This window comes from Ananas comosus, linkage group 2, assembly GCF_001540865.1.
Source record: "Ananas comosus cultivar F153 linkage group 2, ASM154086v1, whole genome shotgun sequence".
Taxonomy (NCBI): Eukaryota; Viridiplantae; Streptophyta; class Magnoliopsida; order Poales; family Bromeliaceae; genus Ananas; species Ananas comosus.
Window position 1 is genome coordinate 16938089 of NC_033622.1, and position 25849 is coordinate 16963937.

The 25849-nt window shown below is 33.0% G+C and overlaps 3 protein-coding genes across 3 annotated transcripts in view; all 3 read right to left on the reverse strand.

Moving 5' to 3' along the window:
* Positions 1-16314, reverse strand: part of LOC109726462 (beta-glucosidase 12-like) — a 39442-nt gene extending 23128 nt beyond the window's left edge. The window contains exon 1 of the mRNA XM_020256062.1: positions 16045-16314. The gene's annotated coding sequence lies outside the window, so the exon portion shown is untranslated. The remainder of the gene's footprint in view (positions 1-16044) is intronic.
* Positions 1121-6000, reverse strand: LOC109726501 (beta-glucosidase 12-like). Its single transcript, XM_020256117.1, has 13 exons — positions 5898-6000; positions 5659-5728; positions 4313-4371; positions 4090-4165; positions 3934-4005; positions 3763-3850; positions 3393-3645; positions 2732-2847; positions 2412-2629; positions 2183-2214; positions 1772-1874; positions 1542-1650; positions 1121-1444 (listed from the first exon to the last, which is right to left on the reverse strand). Exons 4-13 carry the CDS (start codon positions 4148-4150, stop codon positions 1273-1275), a joined length of 1224 nt encoding a protein of 407 aa, XP_020111706.1. The 5' UTR covers positions 4151-4165; positions 4313-4371; positions 5659-5728; positions 5898-6000; the 3' UTR covers positions 1121-1272.
* LOC109728291 (beta-glucosidase 12-like) lies at positions 11790-15706 on the reverse strand. Its single transcript, XM_020258667.1, has 10 exons — positions 15646-15706; positions 15467-15538; positions 15300-15387; positions 14926-15178; positions 14597-14710; positions 14261-14369; positions 12847-12878; positions 12482-12584; positions 12236-12344; positions 11790-12142 (listed from the first exon to the last, which is right to left on the reverse strand). Exons 1-10 carry the CDS (start codon positions 15704-15706, stop codon positions 11971-11973), a joined length of 1113 nt encoding a protein of 370 aa, XP_020114256.1. The 3' UTR covers positions 11790-11970.

A 25849-nucleotide genomic window follows, 5' to 3' on the forward strand; every position in this document is an offset into this window, starting at 1 on the left:
TTACATCTTTTATCATTTTCATCCGTTCGATTATACTATTAACTAGCCCCCCACTCAACCTTAGGGGGCTCACATCCTAACCGCACATCTTTTAATTCAAGGCTAGAAAACTTAATAGCACTAAATTATTGGTGCTATTAATATTATTCCAGCCTAGTTCTATATGTATATGTATATATATATATATATATATATATATGTATATGTATATACATATACATATATATATATATATATATATATATACATATACATATAGAACTAGGCTGGAATAATATTAATAGCACCAATAATTTAGTGCTATTAAGTTTTCTAGCCTTGAATTAAAAGATGTGCGGTTAGGATGTGAGCCCCCTAAGGTTGAGTGGGGGGCTAGTTAATAGTATAATCGAACGGATGAAAATGATAAAAGAGATAAATTTAACGGCAAAAAACTTGATAGCACCAAATATTTCGTACTATCGATAGCATCCCAGCCGGACTATATATATATATATATATAGAGAGAGAGAGAGAGAGAGAGAGAGAGAGAGAGAGATTTAACGGCCGATATGAGATATTTGCTAGTTTAACGTTGTAAAAAAATCGGAATAGGTTGAATTTTTTTATAGAAAATTCTATTCACTATCTAGATAAAGATTAACAACTCCGATCTTAAATTGAAGGATTCGATCATCTATTTTCAGGATGTCGTTCGATTTAACCGTTCATTTTATATTCGCTTGATGGATTTTATTATGATTTCGAAAAATTACGAAATTCATTTTCTAGAAGTTTCAAATACTCTAGATTATGTTTAACGGTGTGGATCGTCGATTCGAAAATCCCAAGATCGAAAATAACTTATGAGTACGAAGGGCTATATATACTCATAAAGGTATAGTAGTCCTAAATCTATATATATAATATATATATATATAATATCATATGATACTATCATATATAATATATATAATATATATAAATCATATAATTAATATATATATATGTCATTTAAGTAGCTCGCACATGTAGCATGTACAAGCTAGCTATAAATATTACAACAGCACATCTACAGATAAAGCGACACATGCATTAATTGAGCTCTCTTATTAACGCACGAAAACTCAAACACACCATGATCATCACCATAATTAATCAGTACAAACCTAACTAGCTTGTTGGAGGCTCACGCACTTCTTTACCGTTATAGATCCCACATGCTATTACTTAAATTAGGATAGGATAATTATTCAAGGATAAATACGCATTACACTGACGCATCCATCTTAATTATTTCCCAAGAAAATCACGGAACCAGCGAGCAGAGTTCTTTGGGTATCTCTTCAACGTCCCATTTTTGAAGTCTACGTAGTTTAGGCCATAGCGAACCGTGAAACCTCCGCTCCATTCGAAGTCGTCGAGAAACGTCCACACAAAATACCCTCTCACGTCCACTCCATCCCTGTTATTAGCAAATGATTTTATGTATAGAAATTAACAAAATATATATAGTGTTGTGCGTCGAGAATTATAAGCATGCATCACTCTAACATATATACTTGATGGCGCTATGCAGTTTCTTGAGATGTTCTTGGTGGTATGCTATTCTGAAATCATCCTTCAAGGCCTCCTCGATCGATTTACTACTGTTATTCTCCTCGGGCACACCTGAAGGAGAGAGAATTAACTGACTTGGTCATTTTTGTTTATGATTTTGCACGAGTACGTAGAGAAACTGTATTAGAATCCAAGGTAATACTCGGTTTGAAATGACATTTTATATAATTACCGTTCTCTGTTATGTAGATGGGCGGATTGTTATATTTGACCCTTGTATACTTCAATAGCTTTTGAAGACCGAGCGGGTAAATGTAGAATTGAGCTGAATCAGCCTGTACAGATGCATCGCATGCATATTACATGAAGCAATTTGAAAGCAATTAGGAGAAAATGAGTTTAACACGTACATTTGTTCATTAGATCTTATTTAGTCCGAAATATCTGGGGCCGCATTGGATCTGATCCATGCATTCAGGTTCGGATCAGTTTAACCTTGCTAGGCCGCGTGGGGCTCACTAAACCCAGCCCAAAATGCAAGGTTTGGATCGTTCGGGTTGGGTGAAAGTGTAATTCCCAATCGGGTTGACCGAACAAAGATGAATCTCACTAATATAGAAGCTTGAGACAGAAAGTTGTTTACCTGAGGACCTATTGGCCTTCCGTTTCGCACACCTGTTACCAAAATTAAGGTTGAATCAGAATATATTTCTCTTTTAAGAAAATTGTCTATGTGCATATATATGTGTACATGAGTAATATATAAATGACTTGTACTCCACCCTTTTATGACTATATATATAGAGATCGATTTAGCGGTTCTTTCTATATACACATATACGCGCGTATGTATTTGTTTTTTGTTCATTCACCTGTTAGTCCAGCACGAGAATCATTAAGATAGATTGGATTAATATCGGCGGATGAGGGAAGTTCGAATGCATAGAATGAGTCATAGTAATTGATGCCAATGAAGTCGTAAGCTCCTTTCACCATTTCCGACTGGTCATTTGTAAAATTCGGCAGACGATTACCGAGCGCAGCTCTCATACTTTGCGGATAGTCTCCTCGAGTTAACGGATCCATGAACCTACACATATAACATAGGTACAAGGCATGATTAATTAATCTACATTAAGCTTTTGTTTTTGTCAGAGGTAAATGATTTGAATAGCGCTAGCTGTTTTATTACCATCCATAAAAGAAATCCAAGATCCTGTGCGTTGCGTTAATATTGGGTCCTGTAGAGGATAAGGGAACGAACCACGGCGACACCAATGTTATACCTATTTCACCCTTCTGTTTTGGCTGCGTCCAACAACACATGCAAATTAAAGTGGTGAGTAATTGAATTAATACGATACTGGACAATTCACAAATGATTAGGATTTTCAAGGAGAAAAATTTTTAGCACATATTTTATTATCGAGATTTTGGGCTTGGAAATGCATGCTACTTTACAGGCCCTTTTGAATTATACTTAGCCCAGCCCATTACATGCCTTTACAAATCTTTAAGAAATGAGCAATTCTATCCTTGCACACAAAAAAACGATACAAATTTTTACACTCTTCAGAGCTGCTTTTTCCACAATAGTCTAATCTCTTTATTTTCTATTAAAAATTTAAAAAGAGTTTTCAAACCCAAAGATAAATCAGTGTAAATTTTAAATCCACGTTTTCGATATACAAATTATGCGGATGCATCATATTATGAGTGAGACAAAATCACTATCGAACTCTCTTGCTTTAAAATTTGAGTCAGTGATCATATAAAAAGTGGTGATTCCCGTCTAACTACTGTAGTAAGGTGCATTCTATAATTTTGTTTGTGCATGCCACAATCCGACGAACCTGATATTTCTCTTTGTACACCCGAACAGCGGCTGCGTGGGCTAGTAGCTGGTGATGGCACACCGTATAAGGCTCCGTTCTCGAATCCCCGGCAGTGCAGTTGCCCGAGTCTGCGGAGCATCGGCCCGGTGCATCCGTTCCCGTCCCGTATCCGTTGTTGCAAAAGCCCCACGGCTCGTTGAATGTAATCCAGTGCTTAACCCTGTCACCGTACTCCCTAAAAAGTACTTCCGCATAGTAGCTAAAATCCACCCTGCAGTAAAAATTAACTAATGGCGTTACTAATTTGCCGTTTCTATTTTTACGAACTTATGATGGAGTTTTTTTCCGAACCCATTGTGAGTAATCGTCACGTATTTGTTTTACTTACACTATACGATCGCTGAGAAAACCTCCGTATTGGTCTTCCAAAGCTTGAGGAGAGTCCCAATGGAAAATTGTCACAAATGGTTGTATTCCTGCGCAAATTTTGAAAACAGTATGAGAGAGAGAGAGAGAGAGAGAGAGAGAGAGAGAGAGAGAGAGAATGTTGTCCCAGGACCATTAGATACGAGCTCATTGATGAGGTTGTCGTAGAACTCAACGCCCTTTATGTTGATTCCTCCGTTGCCATCTGCAAAGTTATCATATTACAACTTTATTAACTAGGAACGAAATAACGATTATCAATACGATGCAGGGTTAATTAACTACTTACCAGGAAGGATTCTAGTCCAGGAGATGGAAAACCTGAAGGAGTCCAAACCCATTTGTTTCATGAGGACAACATCTTCCTGCAATTAAATATATATATATATATATATATATCACACACCCATACATCATATATAAGGGACTCAACTTTCTATAATCCAATATATATAGGATAAAGCACATTCAGAGTATATTTATAAGCTAATTTAATTTGAAGACCCATGCACCTTATGACGATGAAAAAAGTCTTCAGCTACATCACCATTGCTTCCATCCTTGATCTTCTCTGTAGGAAGTGTTTGTAAATATTGAGTTACGTACGTAGGTTTCTAAATTCATAGGGTGGTGATATAGTTATCACATCTATTTTCATAAAGGTCAAAAAAAAAAAATCAAATTTGATGAATCTAGTTAAATTCAGTTAATAAATTGTGTTTAAGTTCAATGAATCTGATTTACAGATGCCAAAATCAGTTTCATTAATGACATCATCTTTACAAATGCTTTATTTTAAGTCTAATTGTATTATATTACATTGTACAATTTGTACTATGACAATTTTTTTTTTTGTTTTCTACACTATACTATATATTTTATTCAACCTATTTATTGTTTTTTCTAATTTCATACACCATAATATCGATTATTACCCCAATTAATTTTTCTATTTTAGTTGGAGAATTGTTCAACCTGTTCAAGTTTTTAATACTAAAAAAAAAGAGTGACAAAATTAGCGTTAAATTTAAGATCTTTAGATGGGTGCGTTGTAAGGTTTATAACTAAAAGATGATTGTAGCGATAGTATTACTTTAATTTTCACTATTATTAAGAGCAATACTACATATGCATTTTTTTTTTTTTTTGAGAATAGGTAGTGAGCTACCTGCTTCATTTATTAACCAAAATGAATTAGGCGAACATTTTAGAAACAGCCAGGGCCTTCGTAGAAGGAAAAACGTAAAAAGCGTAACAAAAAGTTAATGCAGGGAAAATAAAAAGAAAGAGGCAAAGAAAGAAAAAAAGGCGGGGAGAGTCAGAGATGCTCCATCCAAGCTTTGGCAAGGGAGTTGACTTGGTGAAGGGCCCGAGCGGCATGGGGGGCTGCCGAGTTGAAGAATAGGTAGTAAGCTACCTGCTTTTATTTTTGGTTGTATATATATCCTTACAACATCATTATTCAACAACCAATTTCTTTCACACCGGCCAATCTTTTCTGGGTTTTTTTTTTTTTTTTTTTTTTTTTTTTTTTTTTTGAGATTCAAAATATGTAGAAGTTCCTCTATAATTATGAGGCTTGATTAATCAGACCCACCCTAATGGGACCCCAAGCATTCCGACACCAAGATGCAAACATTTTTTACACAAAAGACGGCCATTATATTATAGAAAATACTAAAAAGAGCATTCTGATAGGAAATAAGCTAAAATATAAACTTGGTAATTTACTTCCCATACTTGATTAATGTGAAGAGGCACGTGAATGGCAAATTGGCAAGAGCTTAATTAAGATTAATTTTTCGAATTTAATATATCAACTACTAATTAATTAATAGGTCGAGGAAGCGATCGAGACCTGGGTGGGCGTGAGTGAAGTTATCCCATATGCTCTGTCCCTTGCCATCTTCCCTAAAAGCACCTTCATACTATGCAATTAAATTAAAAACTATCGTCATTAATATTCGTCACGATTATATATTTTTTTTTCTTTTTCTCGCTTCGAAAAGAAAGGGAAAAAAAAAACTTCTTTGGTTTTTTTGATTAATTTGTATATACATGAAGAAATTAACGTAAGAAAAAGAACTGTTAGAGAACCTGATAAGCGGAGGAGGATGCACCAAAGAGAAACCCATGCGGGAAAACGCTTCGGTTGAAGGGGCCAGAAGCTACAATATTGTCGAACAAGGCTACGAGGGTCAAGAACGAAAGATATGATATTCTACTACTCATTCTACGATCTACGCAGAATATATACGAATCATGCAGCTTCAAATTTTGGCTTCAGAACAGGCCCAGCGAACAAGTGCATGCAGCTTCCTTATACGCTCAAATATAGAGGAGGAAAATGCTTACGAAATTTACCAAAATGCAGTCACCAAATGCTGACAAAGAGTTGGGAGTGCTTAAGCACCTTCCGGCTTCTTGGCCTGTTTATTTTCATGGAATCGTGGATCACGTGCTCGATCGCAGGCGTGGATCAAGTATCTTCGGCATTTGGATCAAGTAATGATTTGATACTTTTTTTAAAAAAAAATAAAAAAAATCTTAACCGTTGATTAATGAAGGGTAATTAATATTTAGCAGGTAAAAAAATTATTTTATTCAAGATTAATTTGGTAATTAAACAATACAACATTTAAAAAACTTTTAATTGAGATCCTAAATTTACGCATTAATTTACACTAATTTAGAAAATTAATTGATTAACCAAATTTATGCATTAATTAGGCATTAATTTAGGCATCTACTTTAAATGTTTTAGTGCTTCTAAAATTATGAATTAATTTAAATTATAGAAATTTTAGAAATACTTCTATTTCTAAATACGATGAATTTAAATTTTAAATATTAAATATTTAAAATTTAAAAGTGAAATTTAAATTAGAGGAATTTTGTATTGCTATTTAAAAAAATTGTAATATTGGTAAATATTTTAATTCAACATATTTAATATGTTTAAGAAACTTTTAAATTACTATAGTTTAGACATTAGCCATCGCAAATTTCAACAAGTTATTACTATTAAAACTAAAAAAAAGTAATATCCTACAATCTGATAAAATTTGAAAATTTTCAGATCGAACCAGAAAAAAATTAACTAACAAATTAAATCACAAAATAATCTAAATTTCATTCTTATTTCATTAAAAAAGATTTAGAAAGCAATAGATATGAAAAGAAATTTTAATGCATAGTATCTTAAAATTAAACTCATTTGCAATATTAAACAAATAAACAAAGAGATAAGAAAAATTAAAAGATCATATTGTTTTNATTAAAAAAGATTTAGAAAGCAATAGATATGAAAAGATCATATTGTTTTAAATAATTTGAAAATTTTCTTATATGAAATGCCAAATTATGAAAGAAAAGATAGAGAAAGAAGAAAAAAACAAAGAGAAAATATAAATTTTGAAAATATAATAGAAGTAAAATAACTAAATTACCTATGTATTAAAAGATAAAAATACCTTTCTTTGAGGTACCTAGTAACCGATACTTCTTTTAAAGTGACCTACTATTGCAGGTCACAATTTTAAAAAAATTAAATCTGAGTCATTGTATACGCGTGAATAAACGGTAACAAAAAAAATAAATAAATAAATAAACATTACTCTAATCTTATACGTTTTAAATAAGTCATCAAATGATTCAAATCACGACACCCAACGAGTTGTTAACTCACGCGTCAAATGCTTACGAGCGATCGATTGATCCTACTGTTCAAAAATTGCCTTCACTCCACGCTATCCTGTTGTGGGATTACCACCTACATACAGCGTCGTTGTCGGGAACTTTTTTGGGTAGGTGGGAAAATTATTGTATTCATTAAAAACAACTAAATTTCCGTTTAGATACATAAATAAATTACGATCTGCATAGTTTTTTTCACTCATTATGTAGATAGAATAAATAATTATATGTCTATAGTACGCATTCAATTTTGATATTATTTTTACGGAATTAATAAATCAGCTCACGGGTAGAATACAGTGTCACCAAGAAACTAATTCATGTTGCTCGATCAGCTCGTGCACGAGAGTGATGTTAAACGTAGGATAAGATTGGAATAAGGCTGTTTGTTTCTAATTTTGTTTGGTTAAGTTTGTCTTAACTTTGCTCATGAATTAGATCCTGACGGCGGAGGTATGTGAACAAATGGATCGACGAGTACTTGGCTAAGCACTTTGTATATCTGACCAAGCTAGTTAGAAGTTATAATTCAAATTTATTCCAAAATTTAGTGTGAGATAGAATTTATGTAAATTAAAATTTGATTATATTACGGCAAGTGTACAGACAAAAATGAAAAATGACAAACACAAATTAAACAAATCAAAAATTTAAATAGAAGAACGCACATATTTATGTAAAAAAATTTCAAACTGAAATTAATTATCAATTTCGAGTCACATCTAACAAATTATATTTAAAAGCCTCTTTAATTAGTAACGTATAACTAAAAAATTTGTGCTTACCTAAGGTTAAATTGGTTTAATTATATGCCAGAGTAAATTGGTTTAATTATATGGCGTGTTCCATATCTTTATATTATCCATAGATTTAACTAAGAACAATATATGTGTCACTTCTTCTGCACCCTCCTCCGGCTACGATGCTTCTAAACGCATAATGCACTTAATATTTATAAGTTTTTCACTATTAAATCTACCATTTTGATAAATTTCACCTCTTAGATTATGTTATTCCACCAATCATCCACTTAATCTTAGTAAATCACTATCATCCTAACTGTACATCTTTTAATCTAAGGGCCGAAAATCAACAAACACATATGACTTTTATATGTGTGTGTAGAGCTACTATTCTATCAAAAAAATATGAAAGTTGATGCTTCTAACTTTTTGGCTCATTTCAGTCCCACTTAGGATTGAGTGGTCTTTCTAGAATAATAATATTAATCCAAAAATAAAAAATGATTAAAAAAGTTGATTCAATGGTCAAAAAGTTGAAAGCACGAACTCCTTATATATATATATATATATAGACACACACACACACACGCATACACACACACAAGGTCTTGTGTGCTATTAGGAGCACGGAGGCCTCCATGCTCCTAAACCGTTTTCGATGATGGGGCTTCCGAATCGACATTCCGAATCGACGATCGGCTCCGTTAGACTTGATCTAGCGTATTTGAACTATCTAAAAAATATTTTTTGCAGTTTTTCTATATTATTTACCTAGTGATCGAAAAAATTCAAAATCAACGGTTGAAAATAAAAATCTCAAAAAAAGTTATGATGTAACACAAAAATTTTCGATCAGAGATATTAATCTTGTTATTGATAGTATACAAAATTTTCTATTAAAATTTCATCTGATTTGAATACTTTTACACTGTTAAACTTGCAAACGGCATATATCAACTATTAAAAATTGCTGATTTTGAATCCTTTCGATTACTAGGCAAATGATATCGAACAATCGCAAAAATTATTTTCTAGATAGTTCAAATACGCTAGATCAAGTTTAACGGAGCTGATCGTCGATTCGAAAGTCCCATCATCGAAAACGGCTCAAGAGCACGGAGGCCTCCGTGCTCATAATAGCACACAAGACCTACTCTATATAACTAGGCTTGAATACTATCAATAGCACCAAGCAATTGGTGCTATTAGGCTTTCGGCCCTTGGATAAAAAAATGTACGGTTAGGATGATGTGGGCTTTCTAGGGATGAGTGAGTTATTTGTTTAATAGCATAATCTAACGGGTAAAATTAGTCAAAGGGTTAAATTTAACGGCAGAAAACTTGATAGCACAAAACGCTTGGTGTTATCTATAGTATCCCAGCCGGACTCTCTCTCTCTCTCTCTCTCTCTCTATATATATATATATATGAAAGCTAGGGCTAATATACTCTTATGAGTATATATATCTCTTTATACTCGTAAATTTTCAATCGTTGGATGAAGGGATGTGTGGTTAGGATGATAGTGATTTTTAGTTACGATGATAGTGGTGCTCTAGAGTTCTGTGGATGGTTGATTGAATAGTATGATCTAATAGATGAAAATAGTTAAAAAGAGATCTAACGGTCGAAAACTTATGAATACAATGAGGCCCATAGTAGCCGGACTCTCTCTCTCTCTATACATATATACACACACACACACACCAAACCTCTACACTTTATACCATTTTTACAGCCTTTTGATTGGATTTTGGTTAGTAAGATCAAGTTATATTTGAGTAACTTACAAAATTTTACATAAATATAAAATACAACTTTAAATATTCTAAAATTGAGATGCAAAATGTTAAGTGTGATAAAAAACAAATTATAACCACAAACTCTTTACATGTGTATGTCAATACATCAATAATATAATAAGGTACTAATGAAGAAACAACAAGCATTTCTCTAAATCTAATGTGGCGTTTTGTACAATTAAGATATTTTTTTTTTATAACTGAAATATTCTTAGTCAGTAGATTATTTACGGTAATACGTACGGCTCAGATCTTGCGGAGCATCCAAGACATTTTACTATAACCTAGTCTATATATATGGAATCAGACGTCTTAGTTAGTTGCATGCCACACTAAAGGATGAAGTATAAACGGAGAATGCAACAATTTCTTTTTATAAGAAAAAAAAAATCGGAACAGATCTTTTTACAAGTTAAATTCAAGGGGTAATTGCCTATATACCTCCCATACATTTGAAAATATCCGATTTAACCATTTTTTTTTTCTTTTTAAAATACCTCTCATATGTTCTACCGTTATTGCAAAATACCCCCGCAGTTATCTCATATTAAGTTAACTTGAGTTAAACGTGAGTTAAACATCTACGATAGTTAAAAAAAAGTAAAATGATAATTTTGCCCTTAACTTAAGGACAAATAAGAAATATTGGTGACGATAGAAAGGTATATGAGAAAAGACCAAAAGTCAAAATACTTTTTGTGTCCCTAACTTTAGGGGTAAATAAGAAAGTTAGTGATGGTGGAAGAATATATTTGAAAGGGCAAAATAGTAATTTTACAAAGTTAACAGAGTTACTTAACAGATTTTAACTCTAAGGGCCCGTTTGGTTCGAGTTATGTAATATTACAAAGTATCTCGACATATCCAGGTATCTTGGATTTCGGCGTAAGATTACTACTGATGCCACATTAGCGCGTTTGGTTTAATGCAGTAATATAATACTAGATTACACTGTTTATAGCATTAATACGTTTGGTTCAGTTTTTAAAATTTAGTAATCCTGACATAAAAATATAGTTTTTTTCAAAATTGTCCTTGTTGTGGTCATTTGAATATTATTTTTTGCGGAAATGACAAATGGAGGGAAGGAGATCATGATGATTACCTGGGAGGACGACGCAATAGAAGATGATAGGTGTTCGTACACGAGAGAGAGAGAGAGAGAGAGAGAGAGAGAGAGAGAGAGAGACGTTGAGAGAGAGAGAGAGCGAGAGAAAGTGGCGTGCGAGAGAGAGGGGGGAAGGCGAGAGAGAGATGAAAATAATACTGTTAATTAGATTTGGGGTTGTTGGAGGGTAAAATTGTCATTTTACATAATATATAGTATTAACGGGTTTTAGTAATGCAAGATACACGACCCCCCTCCCGTTAATATTTTCGATGTAATCCTGCTCGATTTGTAATGCTACATTAACGACTAGATTACATAGCGGATTAACCAAACACAGTTATCCTGGCAGGATTGCCTGTAATCCTGCCAGGATAACTCGAACCAAACGCACCCTAAGGATATATTAGAAATAGATTGGAACGTAAAGAGAGTATTTTCAATACTAGCCTTCTAAAAGGAATAAATCGAAAAGTCGAAAACTTTTCAGGAATATATAAGCAATTGTCCTAAATTCAAATAACGGGATATTGAGCGAAGCACGATTAATAGATTAAAAGTCTTGAAAACATATATATAATTAATTAAGTAGCTTGCACATATATGTACGTGTACAAGCTATAAATATTACACCAGCACATCTCCATGCGTACACATATATAGCAACACATTGAGCTCTCTTTTGTTCACGTACACGAAGCTCAAACACAACAACACGATAATTAATTAATTACAATGGAGGCTGACAAACTTATTTATTAATTGCCGTTATAAATTAAAGGCCGGCGCCCAGGATATTATTAATTAAATATGCATCTTGCTTATTTTCCAAGGAAATGACGGTACCAGCGAGCAGAGTTCTTTGGGTATCTCTTCAACGTCCCATTTTTGAAGTCGACGTAGTTTAGGCCGTAGCGAACGGTGTAACCTCCGCCCCATTCGAAGTCATCGAGAAACGACCACACAAAATACCCTCTCACGTCGACCCCCTTCCTGTTAATTATTAACAAAACAATTTACCTATATAAAGTAATAAAATATATGTATGCGTTGATAAGTATAAGTGTCACTCGAACATATATATACTTGATGGCGCTGTGCAGTTTCGCAAGATGTTCTTGGTGGTAGGCTATTCTGAAATGGTCCTTCAAGGCCTCCTCAATTGTTTCACTATTGTTGTTGGGCTTGAACACGCCTAAAAGAGAGAGAATTAATTGACTCGATCAGATCAGTAGTTTCTATATATCTAGCTAGCTACTATTTTTTTTTTTTTAAGTAGAAAAACTGTATCAGAATTAATTCAGAGTCCATCCAATTGGAATGACACTTTACCATTCTCGGTTATGTAGATGGGCGGATTGTTATATTTGACCTTTGTGTAATTCAAAAGCCTTTGAATTCCGAGCGGATAAATAAAGAACTGAGCTGAATCAACCTGTTGATGCATGTAGCAATAGAAGAAAATTTTAATTTAACACGTACGTACATATGCCTTCATTAGATTATATATATGTTTAGTGCTCCAAATTAATTAAATATCTGGGGCACGTTGGATCTGATCCATGCATTACTAACCGAAAATGCATGGTTAATTGGGGTCGATCGATCGGGTTGGGTGGAAAATTGATTCCTACTTTCGTTACATCTATATAGATGATTCTCGCAAATAAGCTTGCGATGAAAAGCTGTTTAATTACCTGACGACCTATGCGGCGTCCGTCTCGCACACCTGTCATCAAATTAAGGTTGAATCAGAATATTTATTTTAAAAAAATTTGTCTACGTGCTTGTAATCATTGGATCATCGAATTTTCCCAAGCATATATATATATAAAGCAGTTGGTTCTTCAAAACTTTTAATCATTAAATCAATCATTTTGATCATTTATAATTTTTAATGGGACTAATATAGTAATATTATCATCCTAGGGGACCACGCAATCATAAAAGAGACCATCATCATTCCAACTCTACAATTCTTGATCTAAAGACCAAAAAGTCGAAAGTACCAATTTTTTTATACTTCTAAAAACATAGTTGCATGTTATACACTATATATATAGAGAGAGAGCTAGGTTGGTATGCTTTTAGAAGTAAAGAGCCCTTCAAGTCGATTTTGATATTGTGATTAGCTCCTTTAAACTTGATCTAGAATATTTGAAATATCAAGAAAATAAATTTTGTGATTTTTCGATATCATTTATTTTGTGATTGAAGAGGCACAAAATCAAGAAATTTAATAGTCGTGGTCAGTCGTTTGCAAGTTTAACAGTATAGAAATATTCTAACCACGTAAAATTCTGATAGAAAATTTTTTATACTATATAAAATAAGATCAATATTTTTGATTTAAAATTTTAATGTAATATTATTACATTTTGTAAGATTTTTATTTTCAGCCGTTGATTTTGATTCCCTTTTTTACTTTTTAGCTATTTCAAATGCTTTAAATCAAGTGTAACGGAGCCGGTCGTCGATTTGAAAGGCGTATAATTGAAAACAATTTTGTTGCGCAGAGGTCTCTGTACTATTGATAACATAACAGACTAGCTATATATATATATATATATATATATATATAGAGAGAGAGAGAGAGAGAGAGAGAGAGTGGAGCTATTATGCTACCGGAAGTATAAAGGATTCAGCATCTTCGACTTTTTGGCGTTTCTAGATCAACTTCTTTGATTATTTTTAATCTTTTAGATAATACTATTACTCTGTGGGGCCATTGTCAACGTATAAGGTACTATCAATCCTGAGGGAGATCGCAAATCAATCCAAACCGTATAATTCTTGATCAAATTGGTCAAAAAGTCGAAAACATCAATCCTCTATACTTTCAATAGTTAATAATAGTTCCTACACATATATATTATATATATATATATATATATATATATAGCATATATACTACATACCTATCGAAAGTATCTATGCTATAAGTTTTCGACCGTTGAATGAATATTATGATTAGAATGATAGTGTTTCTTAGGCTGAGTGGATGATTGTTAATATATATATCTAAACGGATGAAAAGATCAAAAAAGTAGATGTAATAGCTATAAACTCATCGATAGTAGAGGACTATATATATATAATCTTTGTTTATACCTGTTATTCCAACACGAGAATCATTAGATAGACTGGGACAATACTGATGTTCGGGAAGTTCGAACGCATAGAAGCGTCCATAGTAATTGATTCGATGAAGTCGTAAGCCCTTTCACCATCTTCGTCTGTTTCTTTGTAAAATGCGGCAGACGATTCCCAGCGCAGCTCTCATACTGTGCGGATAGTGTCCGAGAGTTAACGTTCCATAAACCTACACATATAACATATGTACAAGGCATAGTTAATTATTCTACATTAAGTTTTTTCTTTTCTTTTTTTTTTCCTTTACTGTGTTTTGTCAAGAGAGGGATGATTTGGATAACACTGGTTTATTACCATCCATAAAAGAATCCAAGATCCTGTGCCTTGCGTTAATATTGGGTCCTGTAGAGGATAAGGGACGAACCACGGCGACACCAACGTTATACCTATTTCACCCTTCTGTTTTGGCTGTATCCAACAACACATGCGGTGTGCATATTGATTAATTAAAAGTAAATTGAAAGTGGTAATTAATTGGGTGTTATAACGACTGGACATTCACAAATATGACTAGAGTTTAGAAGGGAAAAAAATAAGAAAATTTTTGGTTTATAAGCTATTGTTCAATTAAACTTAAAAATAAATTAATGATGCAGGATATATCATCGATATTATAGATGAACCTGGTATATCTTTTTGTACACCCGAACAGCGGCTGCATGGGCTAGTAGCTGGTGATGGCACACCGTGTACGGCTCCGTTCTCGAGTCCCCGGCAGTGCAGTTGCCTGCGTCTGGGGAGCATCGGCCCGGCGCATCTGTTCCCGACGAGTATCCATTGTTGCAAAAGCCCCACGGCTCGTTGAATGTGATCCAGTGCTTAACCCTGTCACCGTACTCCCTAAAAAGGACTTCGGCGTAGAAGGCAAAATCCCTCCTGCGTTAAAAGTAAATTAATGGCGTTACTAATTTGCCTTTTCTATTTTTACAAACTTATGATGGAGTTACTTTTCGAGCACATCAATTGTGAGTAATCGTCACATATTTGTTTTACTCACACTATATGGTTGCTTAGAAAACCTCCGTATTGGTCTTCCAAAGCTTGAGGAGAGTCCCAGTGGAAAATTGTCACAAATGGTTTTATTCCTGCGCAAATTAATTTGAAAACAGTATATAAGAGAGAGAGAGAGAGAGAGAGAGAGAGCGAATGTTGTCCCTGCAGGACCATTAGATACGAGCTCATTGATGAGGTTGTCGTAGAACTCAACGCCCTTTATGTTGATTTCTCCGTTACCATCTGCAAAGTCATCATATATATTACAACTTTATTAACTTGCTAGGAAGGAAATAACAAATATCAATTTATCATTATAATGATGCAGGGTTAATTCCCGACTTAATTACCAGGAAGGATTCTAGTCCAGGAGATGGAAAACCTGAAGGAGTCCAAACCCATTTGTTTCATGGAAGCAATGGTGATGAAGCTGAAGACTTTTTTCATCATTATAAGGTGGGTCTTCAAATTAAATTAGTTTATAAACATATTTTGAACATTCTTTNAATGGTGATGAAGCTGAAGACTTTTTTCATCATTATAAGGTGGGTCTTCAAATTAAATTAGTTTATAAACATATTTTGAACATTCTTTATCCTGCAGTTAAATAATTTATCACACACCCATACATCCTATAGATATATAGGAGACTATACTTTGTATAATCCAATATAAAGCATCATTATACTTCCTGCAGGATAAAGAATGTTCAAAATATGTTTATAAACTAATTTAATTTGAAGACCCACCTTATAATGATGAAAAAAGTCTTCAGCTTCATCACCATTGCTTCCATCCTTGATCTTCTCTGTAGGAAGTATTTGTAAATATTGAATCGGACCAATTTCTCATCTAAGGATTTCTAGGATCTACTAATCCATTTTTATATAATCTTCACACTTTACTTCGCGTGCTTGATTAATAAAACGGCCACATGGGTGGCAAATTGGTAAAGGTTTTAAGATTAACTTTGCCGATTAATTTAAGACACTAACTAACTACCACTACCAATATATAATGGTTGAGGAGGAGAGACCTGGGTGCGCATGAGTGAAGTTATCCCATATGCTCTGTCCCTTGCCACCTGCTCTCCAAGCACCCTCGTACTATTCGATTAAATTAACAACGTACGTACCATCAATTATCAGCTAGTATCGCGAAAAGAACAGAAAAGAAAAGAGAAGGGAGGGCGGAAAATTTATATATATATATATATATATATATATAGAAACTTTTCTTTTGGTTCGTATATTATACGAGAAGAACCGGTAGAAGAGAACAAATGTTAGCTGGAGAACCTGATAAGCTGAGGAGGATGCACCGAAGAGAAACCCATGGGGGAAAACACTTCGGTTAAAGGGCGCGAGTGCCGAAGCTAAGTTGTTAGACAAAGCTATGAGGATGATGAGTGAAAGATGTAATAAGAGTGAAAGATATAACATTCCTCTGCTCATTCTACGAGCCATGCACGCAGAAATAATTAAATACGAATTAGCTTCAAATTTAGGTTAGCTTCAGAGTGTATAAGCCCTGTGAACGATTCTAGAGTAGTGCAGCTGCCTCCGCCCACATCAATTATATATATAGGAGGGAAATGCTTAAGCCTCCGTTTGGTTCAGGGTTAAGAAAAAAATAGCTATTCCAGTGATAGAGTTAAGTTCAGGGTTAAAGTGGGGTTAAAGTTTATTTGTATTTGGTTGGGGGTTGGAGTTAGTCTAGAATAATAAAAAATAGTGTTTGGTTGGAATAGGTGGGATAAAAAGATAATGATTGATAAAGAAGAATAATGATTGATTGGAGTAGGTGTGATAAGAAAGATAGTGAGTTATTATGAATAGAAAATAGTGTTTGGTTGGAGTTTGGTGGGGTTAGGTCGGGTTAGCTAATCCGGAATAATTTATTTGAGGTGGGGTTAGCTAACCCCACCCATTTTTTAGGGTGTTTGGGGATAAAATGAGGGTTAAGAAATTACCAAAATAACCCCACCAAGCACCTTCTCAGCGTAAGGGCCACGTGCTCGTAGAGATGGAGCAAGAAAATCTATCTATACAATCTATGTGTTTTTTTTTTTTTTTTTGAGAGAGATAGATATATAGCACGCTATCTGCTTCGTTTATTTCATTTAGAAATAAACTTGGCTCGAAATATGAATTAACTAAGATTCAAACTTAGCACATCGAGTACCAACCATGCATCAAGCCCTTTGCCACTTGCTTTAGGTAGAAATAATCTATGTTAATATATAAGACGTGAGTTTTTAAGGCAGGTAGTAGAGCCGTAGAGGAAGGGGAACTGGAGGGGGAGTGGGGCTGGGGCTGGGCCTGGGGGTGTGATTGGGCCAACTTTTTTTCTTATTTTCTTTTTTTCATCATCGTCCACTAACTAGGACTTTAAAAAATAATATATTTAAAAAAACAAATAATTTAATTCTCATTCGTCATAAAAATTTAAAATATATAGCTTTTTACATATAATTTTTAAATGGTGTAGATTATATGTATTAAACATAAATTTTAATTTTATAATATTGATCACGTAGATATAAATTGCACAATAGATAATAAAAAAGAGATTAATAAAATTTAAATTAAAATTTGTTTTAATAAATTTAGTTACGAAAATCATATGAAATATATTAACTAAATCTGTAAGCTAAACGACATATTTTAATTTTGAAATTAATGTATCATTTACTCACTCAAATTTAACATATAGAAAGATTGGATAATAAAAACAAAGATTTGAAAAGTTGGATAACTAATTCAAAATGGTTTATTGTTCTAAAAATGACCACACATGAAAAAAAAATTATAAAGTCAAAAATTAATTTCAACACATACAAGAATAAATAAAAAAATAAAATATGGGTGATAGAGAGGGTGGCGGCGGCGATTTTAGCGGCGGTTGTCGGCAATAGAGAGGCGGCAGAGAGGGTGGTGGCGGCGATGTTGGCGGCAATGTCGGCGCAGAGAGGCGGCGAAGAGGGTGGCAGCGGCAACCTCGACGGCAGAGAGGCAGTTGAGGTGGCGGCAGCTAGCACTTGGTCGAGATAGATAGTCGAAAAAGGTTCGTTCAAACAGGAATAGAGGAAGAGCTGGAGGGAGAGAGAATGGATAAAAATAACATATTGAAAAGTTTTGGAGTGTTGAAAAGATAAAATTATAAATTTTATATAACATATAAGATTATTCGCTATCATTAATACGAAATATCCATCCCCTCAATAACTTTAGTAACCTAATTATAAACTAGATGAACTAAACACAGTAATCCTAACAGGATTATCTGTAAGTCTGACAAGATAATCCGAACACAAGTGTACCTTATAACGCTATTTATGATGTGGTAATATTTTTATTATATCATAATCATTAATTTCTAAATTTCAAATACTATTATTAAATCCTGCAATCATTATACCCTAAATCCTAACTTTTAAATCTTTTATAAATGTGTGCCAACTCATTGCCAATAGGTAAAACTTCAAAATCCCCTCTTGTGGTTTCAATTTTTTTCACTTTAGTACTATGTGGTTTAAAATATATCAAGTTAGTACCTATGGTTTCTCACTTTATCACTTTAGTACCCTTTGGTTTAAAGTGTATCAAGTTAGTACCCTATGGTTTCTCACTTTATCACTTTAATACTCTGTGGTTTTACACTTTATCACTTTAGTACCCTGTGGTTTAAAAAATAGTAATAATTTTAACAAATTTAGATTCACAAATTTAACATGCATTAAATTTGATTTCATATTTGTGTTCAAATTTAAATTCAATATTAGATATTGTATTGAGTTCACAATCCAAATTCATATTTAAGTTTAAATTCAAAGATAAAACAAAATTCATACAACAAACTTGAATTAAAATGAAATTTTGATGAAAGATTAAAATTTTAATTAACATTTTACATTTGTTATTTCAATTTGTAATTAAAATTTGGATCCAAATCGAACTTACAATTTGAAGTAAAATTTCAAATTAAATTTGAATTTATAATTCAAATTCAAATGATATGATTTAAATTAATTTCAAATTCAAGTTCATCTCTCTCTCTCTCTCTCTCTCTCTCTCTCTCTCTCTCTCTCTCTCTCTCTCTATAATATATATATATATATGAGTAGGGCTAGAATACTTGTAAAAGTATCACCAAGTGATTATTTGTGTGTTTTTTAGCCTTGGATGGAGAGATGTGAGGTTGAGATGATGGTGGTAGGTGGTGGTAGGTGTGGTAGGTGAAATAGTGTTTGATCCAAAGACTATTATTAATCAAAAAGTAGATCCAATGGCTAAAAACACACAAGTATCACTTGGCTGATACTTGTAAAAGTATTCTAGCCCTACTATATATATATATATATATATATATAATATATATATATATATATATCTTGTGTCAATCCCTAACTTGACTCTTTCTTCTATATTTGGTGGAGTCATTTTGAGGAGATTTGTTTTCTAATGATGAGAATTTCTCCGACCAAACACCAGAGAATCATTTATTTGATTTTCATTTCAAACCTCAAATTCTTCAAATCAAACATATCCTAATATTCCATCACTATGACAATTTTGAACTTTTAGTATGATTATTTTTTAAATGCCTGACAATTATTTGGTATACTTTTTTTTTTTTTTTGAGTAAACAAGGGTATACCCTATTTGTTATTTGGTATACTTTAGGTTATATTTAGTATAAGAATAAACGAGAATAGTTAAATTTATCTCATGATTCCTCTAACATTTAAAATAAAAGCAAAATGATTGTTCCGGTCAATCTGAGCTATTCTAAGTAATTCTAAAATAATTCGGTAATATATAACAATTCTACCTTTTTCAATATAATAAGAGTATTCTAATACTTGTACTTTGCTAAATGCTAATTGAAAACAACGAATATAAAAGAAAGAATATAGTAGTAATAGTAGACTATAGAAATAAAATAAATAATAATAATATTCTTATTATTACTATTATAAAAATTATTAATAATGTAAATATAAGAATTATATATATATATATATAATATATATTATAATATATAGGCTGGAATACTATTAATAGTAAAATACTCTTTTTGCTATCAAATTTTTAACCCTTAGATAAAAAACTGTAGGTTCAGGATGATATTAGTCGGTTAGAGTTGAATGGTCCCCCTAGGGTTAAATGGTCTCCACTGAGTTATAGTATTTAACCTAATGGTTAGAAATAATGAAAAGAGTTGATTCAAAGGCTAAAAAACTAATAGCAACAATGAAATTTTGCTACTAATAGTAGCCCACTCCAAAAAAATAAAAAAAAATTCAATTGGAAGGATGTATATACATAAAAAAAAAAGAGTTAGTTGAATACAACTCTTAGTAAACATATCGAATTACAAATATATTTTTATAAAGTTTAATTTTTTTATATTATTTTTATAAAAGTCTAGTAATTTTCAAATTTGTCCCTCTAGTTTATTATCGTTAGAGAACTGTTAATTTTTTAACATCAGATAAGTGAAATATCAATTTTGTCATCACAAATATGTTCCTTCAAAAGCCTCAACTGCTATAATCGTGTAGAAATGTCCCTCCAAAAAATTTTCAAAAATTTATGTAGCTAAATTCGCTTGCTTAATGAATGAAGCAGGTGGCATACTACCTTTTTCTCAAAAAAATAAAAAATTCAATGGTCATCTTTTTCCTTTTTAAAACCTAACACAGTTCACCATTATTACAATATTTTTTCTCACTACTTTTCTCTTAATCGTTTTCTTTTGAGCAAAATAAGAAAAAATCATAAAAAAAATAAATGGAGAAGCAACAAACATTCAACATAGGCAAAGCAACACGCGTCGTGAACGAAAAGGGACAGAGAAATTCTAAGTACAAACGAAAAAGGACAGAGAAATTCTAAGTACAAATTAAAAACTAGCATAAAGAAGAGAGAGAAGAGGAAGAGGAAGCGAAAGTAGAAAAAGAGTTCTCATTGCTAGAATTTTTGTTAAGAGAAGAGAACATGATATAAAACGGGTGAAAAAATCAATTTACCTATGGTTAACTAAATTTTTTTAATAGATCCTAACGGTAGAGGCATATCTAAAAAATATTAAGACTTTTACAGAAATAATATAAAAAAGTTGAACTTTACAGTGATATATTTATAATTCGTTATGTTTATAGGGTTGTATAAATAATTGCTATCTATGAAAAAATGTCCTTGCAACCGGCTGTCCCTAGCGCAAGTGGCGGAAGGCTTAATGGTTGGTATCCGAGGTTTCAATTTCGAATCCCAGTTGATTCACATTTCTAGCTAAATTTATTTCTAAATAAAATAAACGAAGCGGATAGCATATTATCTATCTCTCCAAAAAAAAAAAAAAATCCTTGCAAATTAAGATGTTTTGTCCTTTGTGAATAATTGACAGGATTCTCTGGTTAATGCACAAAGAGCTCGGTGCGTGCCGCCAAACTTTAATCAAAACATGTTGAAAAAGTAGCGTGTTGCGATCGTTGCCGACGAAGGAAAAGGAATGCACGAGACTACGAATTGAAAAACAACAAATTTCAGTCGCCTTTTCGTGCAGATCAGTAGGGCCGATATATACATCTACAGGATATATAGGTACAAATTTTACATCAATGAAGTTCCTGTGGCCTATATGTACTTGGAAAAAAAGCTACTTATACATTCCAATTGGAGTGCATATATAAGTTACATTCTATCCATCTAATGAATGAGGATCACTCACTAATCATTTGATATGACTAATAAAATTACTCCATCAATTAGAGAGGTGGGGTGTAAGATGCACGCTTCAATTGTGATGTATGAATAGTATTATTTTATTATTCGACTTGTTAATTAAGATTTATTATTATTATTACTATTATTAAAATTCAAATAAAAATATCAATTCTTGAATCTTTTAGTATTGGATTTATATTCCTAGTAGTGGTGTTCAAATAGCTAGCATTTTCTTTTTGCTCGAGCAATACTATCTGAACCCCATAAAAAAATAATATTACTAGTGCATCATAAAATAGAGTGTAAATATTACACCTCTTATACAGTGGCTCATCTTGAATTCATGTCTACGGAACTCTAGGATGAGAGATTAAAAATCTTACACTTTTTTTTAGTGTGCCAACAAATTTTTTTTCTGTGAAAAATGCAAATTTTTTTCTATTTTGAAAAGTTTTAAGTCGTATTAATATTTTTAAAACAACTATATTTACATCTATAATGACTTTAAACAATATTTTGCATTTTATTCTTAAAAATAACTTAGATTAATGAATATTTTTCTCCAATTTATGAGAAAATTTTGGAGACTCTGAGCTGCAGGAAGAAAGCGCCAGCTCTTTGATGCTCCTCGTGGGTAGGGGTGGCGGTGGCGGTGTATATCATACATCCAAAATGGATGTAGGGATAGCATTGCTCATACTTTAAACCTTCGTTTGGTTGGGGGTTAAGAGTGGAATAATTCCTTAACCCCCATATTATCTCCAAACATTTTTAAAAATGGGTGGGGTTAGCTAACCCCACCTAATCCTGGATAGCCTATTTTGGGTCGGGTTAGCTAATCCTACCAAACCCTAACCAAACACTATTTTTTATTGATAATAACCCACCATGGCCTTCTTATCCCATCTACTCCAATCAAACATTATTTTTCACTTTTCTAGACTAACTCCAACCCCCAACCAAACACAAAAATACTCTAACCCCATCTTAACCCTGAACTTAGCCCTATTCCTGGAATAACTAGTTTTTCTTAACCCCGAACCAAATGGTAAGTTTATCGATTAATTTTCATTATAATAATTTAGTTATTTTCAAGCAAGTAATTTATAACTAAAGTTTAATAGAAGTTTTAAAAACAAAATTCTTAATGCGATTAGCTAAAATAATTTAAATAAAAATTAAGAAGTTAAAAAATATATATTAATGAAAAAAGTTTATTTTTCATACTTTTACGTACTAAAAAAGTTGTAATCAATTATTATTATTTTCATATAGAATAACAATTAAAATCCTTTTTTTTTTTTTTCTCGCATAATTCATCACCATCATTATTTTTCTCACAGATCGACCTGAATTTCCATGGGATCCGTCCCAAATAGGACTTAGATGGGGAGGGTTCTGTTCCCGCAGGAATGGTTGAAAGCATGGAAGGTGATCCCGTAAATGAGATAACTGTGTTATGGCGCTTAATTCCTATACGTACAAAGTAATAATTGTTCAATAACTACATGGAAACAAACTGATGAACATAAGAAGATAGACCCACAGCACCAAGTAATAAGGATCTGTTTGCTTTCTTGAAAAATAGCAAAAAATTATTTTTCAAAAAAAAAATTTTGTGGAAATTATTTTTTTAGTTTCTATTGTTTGGTTCGACAGAAAAGAAAATTAGTTTTTCATATATACATGTCTGGATGGGAAGAAAAAAAAATAAAAAATACTTTTATATTTGATCTATTTTATTTGTTTGGTTAGTTAAAAATTTTGGTATATAAACACCTTCTACGTAAGGAGAGTGAGATGGCCAATCTTTTAAAATTCTCATAGATTGTTTATAATATAAATAATAAATAATAAATAAAAATAATTTAAAGCATATTTTGATATAGATAAAATAGTTTTACAAAGTAGATAGAGATGATTGACATGACGAATAGGAGATAAAGATAATTCGCATAAGTTATTTTCGATGACCAAGTTTTTGAATCGACGATTAACACCATTAAATATGATTTGGAGTATTTGAAATTTGATTTCTAAAAGTTCTATTTTCTGAAAACTAATCTGATTGAGTACTGGAACTTTCTTAACCTGTCGCTTGACCTTGAAGACGTCCATAAATTGAGGGTCACTTCTTGAGCTGATCAAGCTGTAATCTACCGAAATTTTGATCTGATCAACATTTGACTCGATCAACCAATCCGAAGAATTATTCGGCTTGTGAAACGTATGATTACTATATATTTAAAATTTAAAATCTGACGCATATTCGTATTCTAATTTGCATCAAATAAAAAATATAAATGCGAATATAATTTCACCAAATACCAAATGGCATTCCATCCTTTGCACGCCTAATTAAAACCCTACTTTATTTGCCAGTATTTTCGGACAAAAATTTGGTGGGCATCTGTTCCCAAACAACTTGTTTAGGGACGGAGCCGATGGGCGACGACGCTCTTTCCACCACAGGCTTCTTTCTATCTCTATCTCTCTCTAAAAAATCGGAGCCCATATATTTTTTTATCTGTTTCCAAGGGTCGCTATGGGGGCGGATGCCCACCAAATCTTTGTCCGGCGTCTTTTATCACTCCTATGGCACTGATGGTTGTACAGCACTCCCACTTGTTTTCTTCCCCGCGTGCCCTTTGTGCAAAAATCATAGAGCAATAATTTCCATCCTACGATCGTGTGATTCCGCCCTACACTAATTATCTCTTTGAAAATGAAAAGAGAACGTAGAGAAACCATTGAAAGAGCGTTCATATTTTATCTTTTTTTTTTTTGTATTTTCATCAACAAATAGACGGCGGGGCCGGGAGTAAATGGAAGAATGGTGGTACGAAATTGAATGTTCGATCTCTCGTGCGCCGTGCCAGTCCATGCACCGCCAAATATCTCACTCTCCGTCCTGCGTCGTCTCCCCCAAAATGAAAGGTGAAAATTCGTTGGTAGGTTAGGAAACCATTGAATAGAGCGTTCAATAATTTTTTTCTTTTTTTCCTTTCCTTTTCATGTTCATTAAAAAGTAGAGGACGGGGAGAAGCAATTAATGGAACAATGGTGGTCCAAAATTCAATGTTCTCTCATACACCGCTCCAGTCCATGCACGGCCAAAATAACTCGCTCTCCGTTCCATTCATCTCGGTCCTCCTCATGATTTAGATAAAACGGCCGAAGCAACAGTTTCTCATGAACTTATCCCTTTTGATCAAATGGTGGAGGTTCCTGTCTGAAAGGAATCACATGTGGGGTGCAGTATTGAACGGAATATACTATCTATGGAGAAAATCGCTTGCGGAAGGGGTGTCGTTTTAAGCCTCTTTCTTTCTGGTGGAGGAGGAGTGTTCTTACGACTAGAGAAATCTTTAAATATAGCGTTTCTTACTCAATTGGGGATAGACAAATTGTAAATTTCTGGACTGATATCGAGCGCGAACAAGCCCCTCTGCGCACTTTATATCCATCTATATATCTTCAATAAAATCACATCCAAAAACTACAAAGTGAAGGAATGTTGGGGAAGGAACGGTTGGAAGTGGCACAAGATTCTGTCTGGATACACTCCTACGTCTCAGCCTGAAATTGATCAACTTTTGACTCTAAAGGAGTCAATATCCGAGATCTCTTTGAGTAATACACAGGATGAAGTTAGATGGAGATAGGTATGTTCTGAAAAGTTCTCGGTCAAATCGGATACAAATTTCTTCTAGACGGTAGAGCAAGAGTTGAGAACTATGCATACTTGTGGAAGATCAAATACACTCTTAAAGTCAAGATTTTCGTATGGTTAGTGTTGTGAAAAAAGGTACTCACTGCTGAC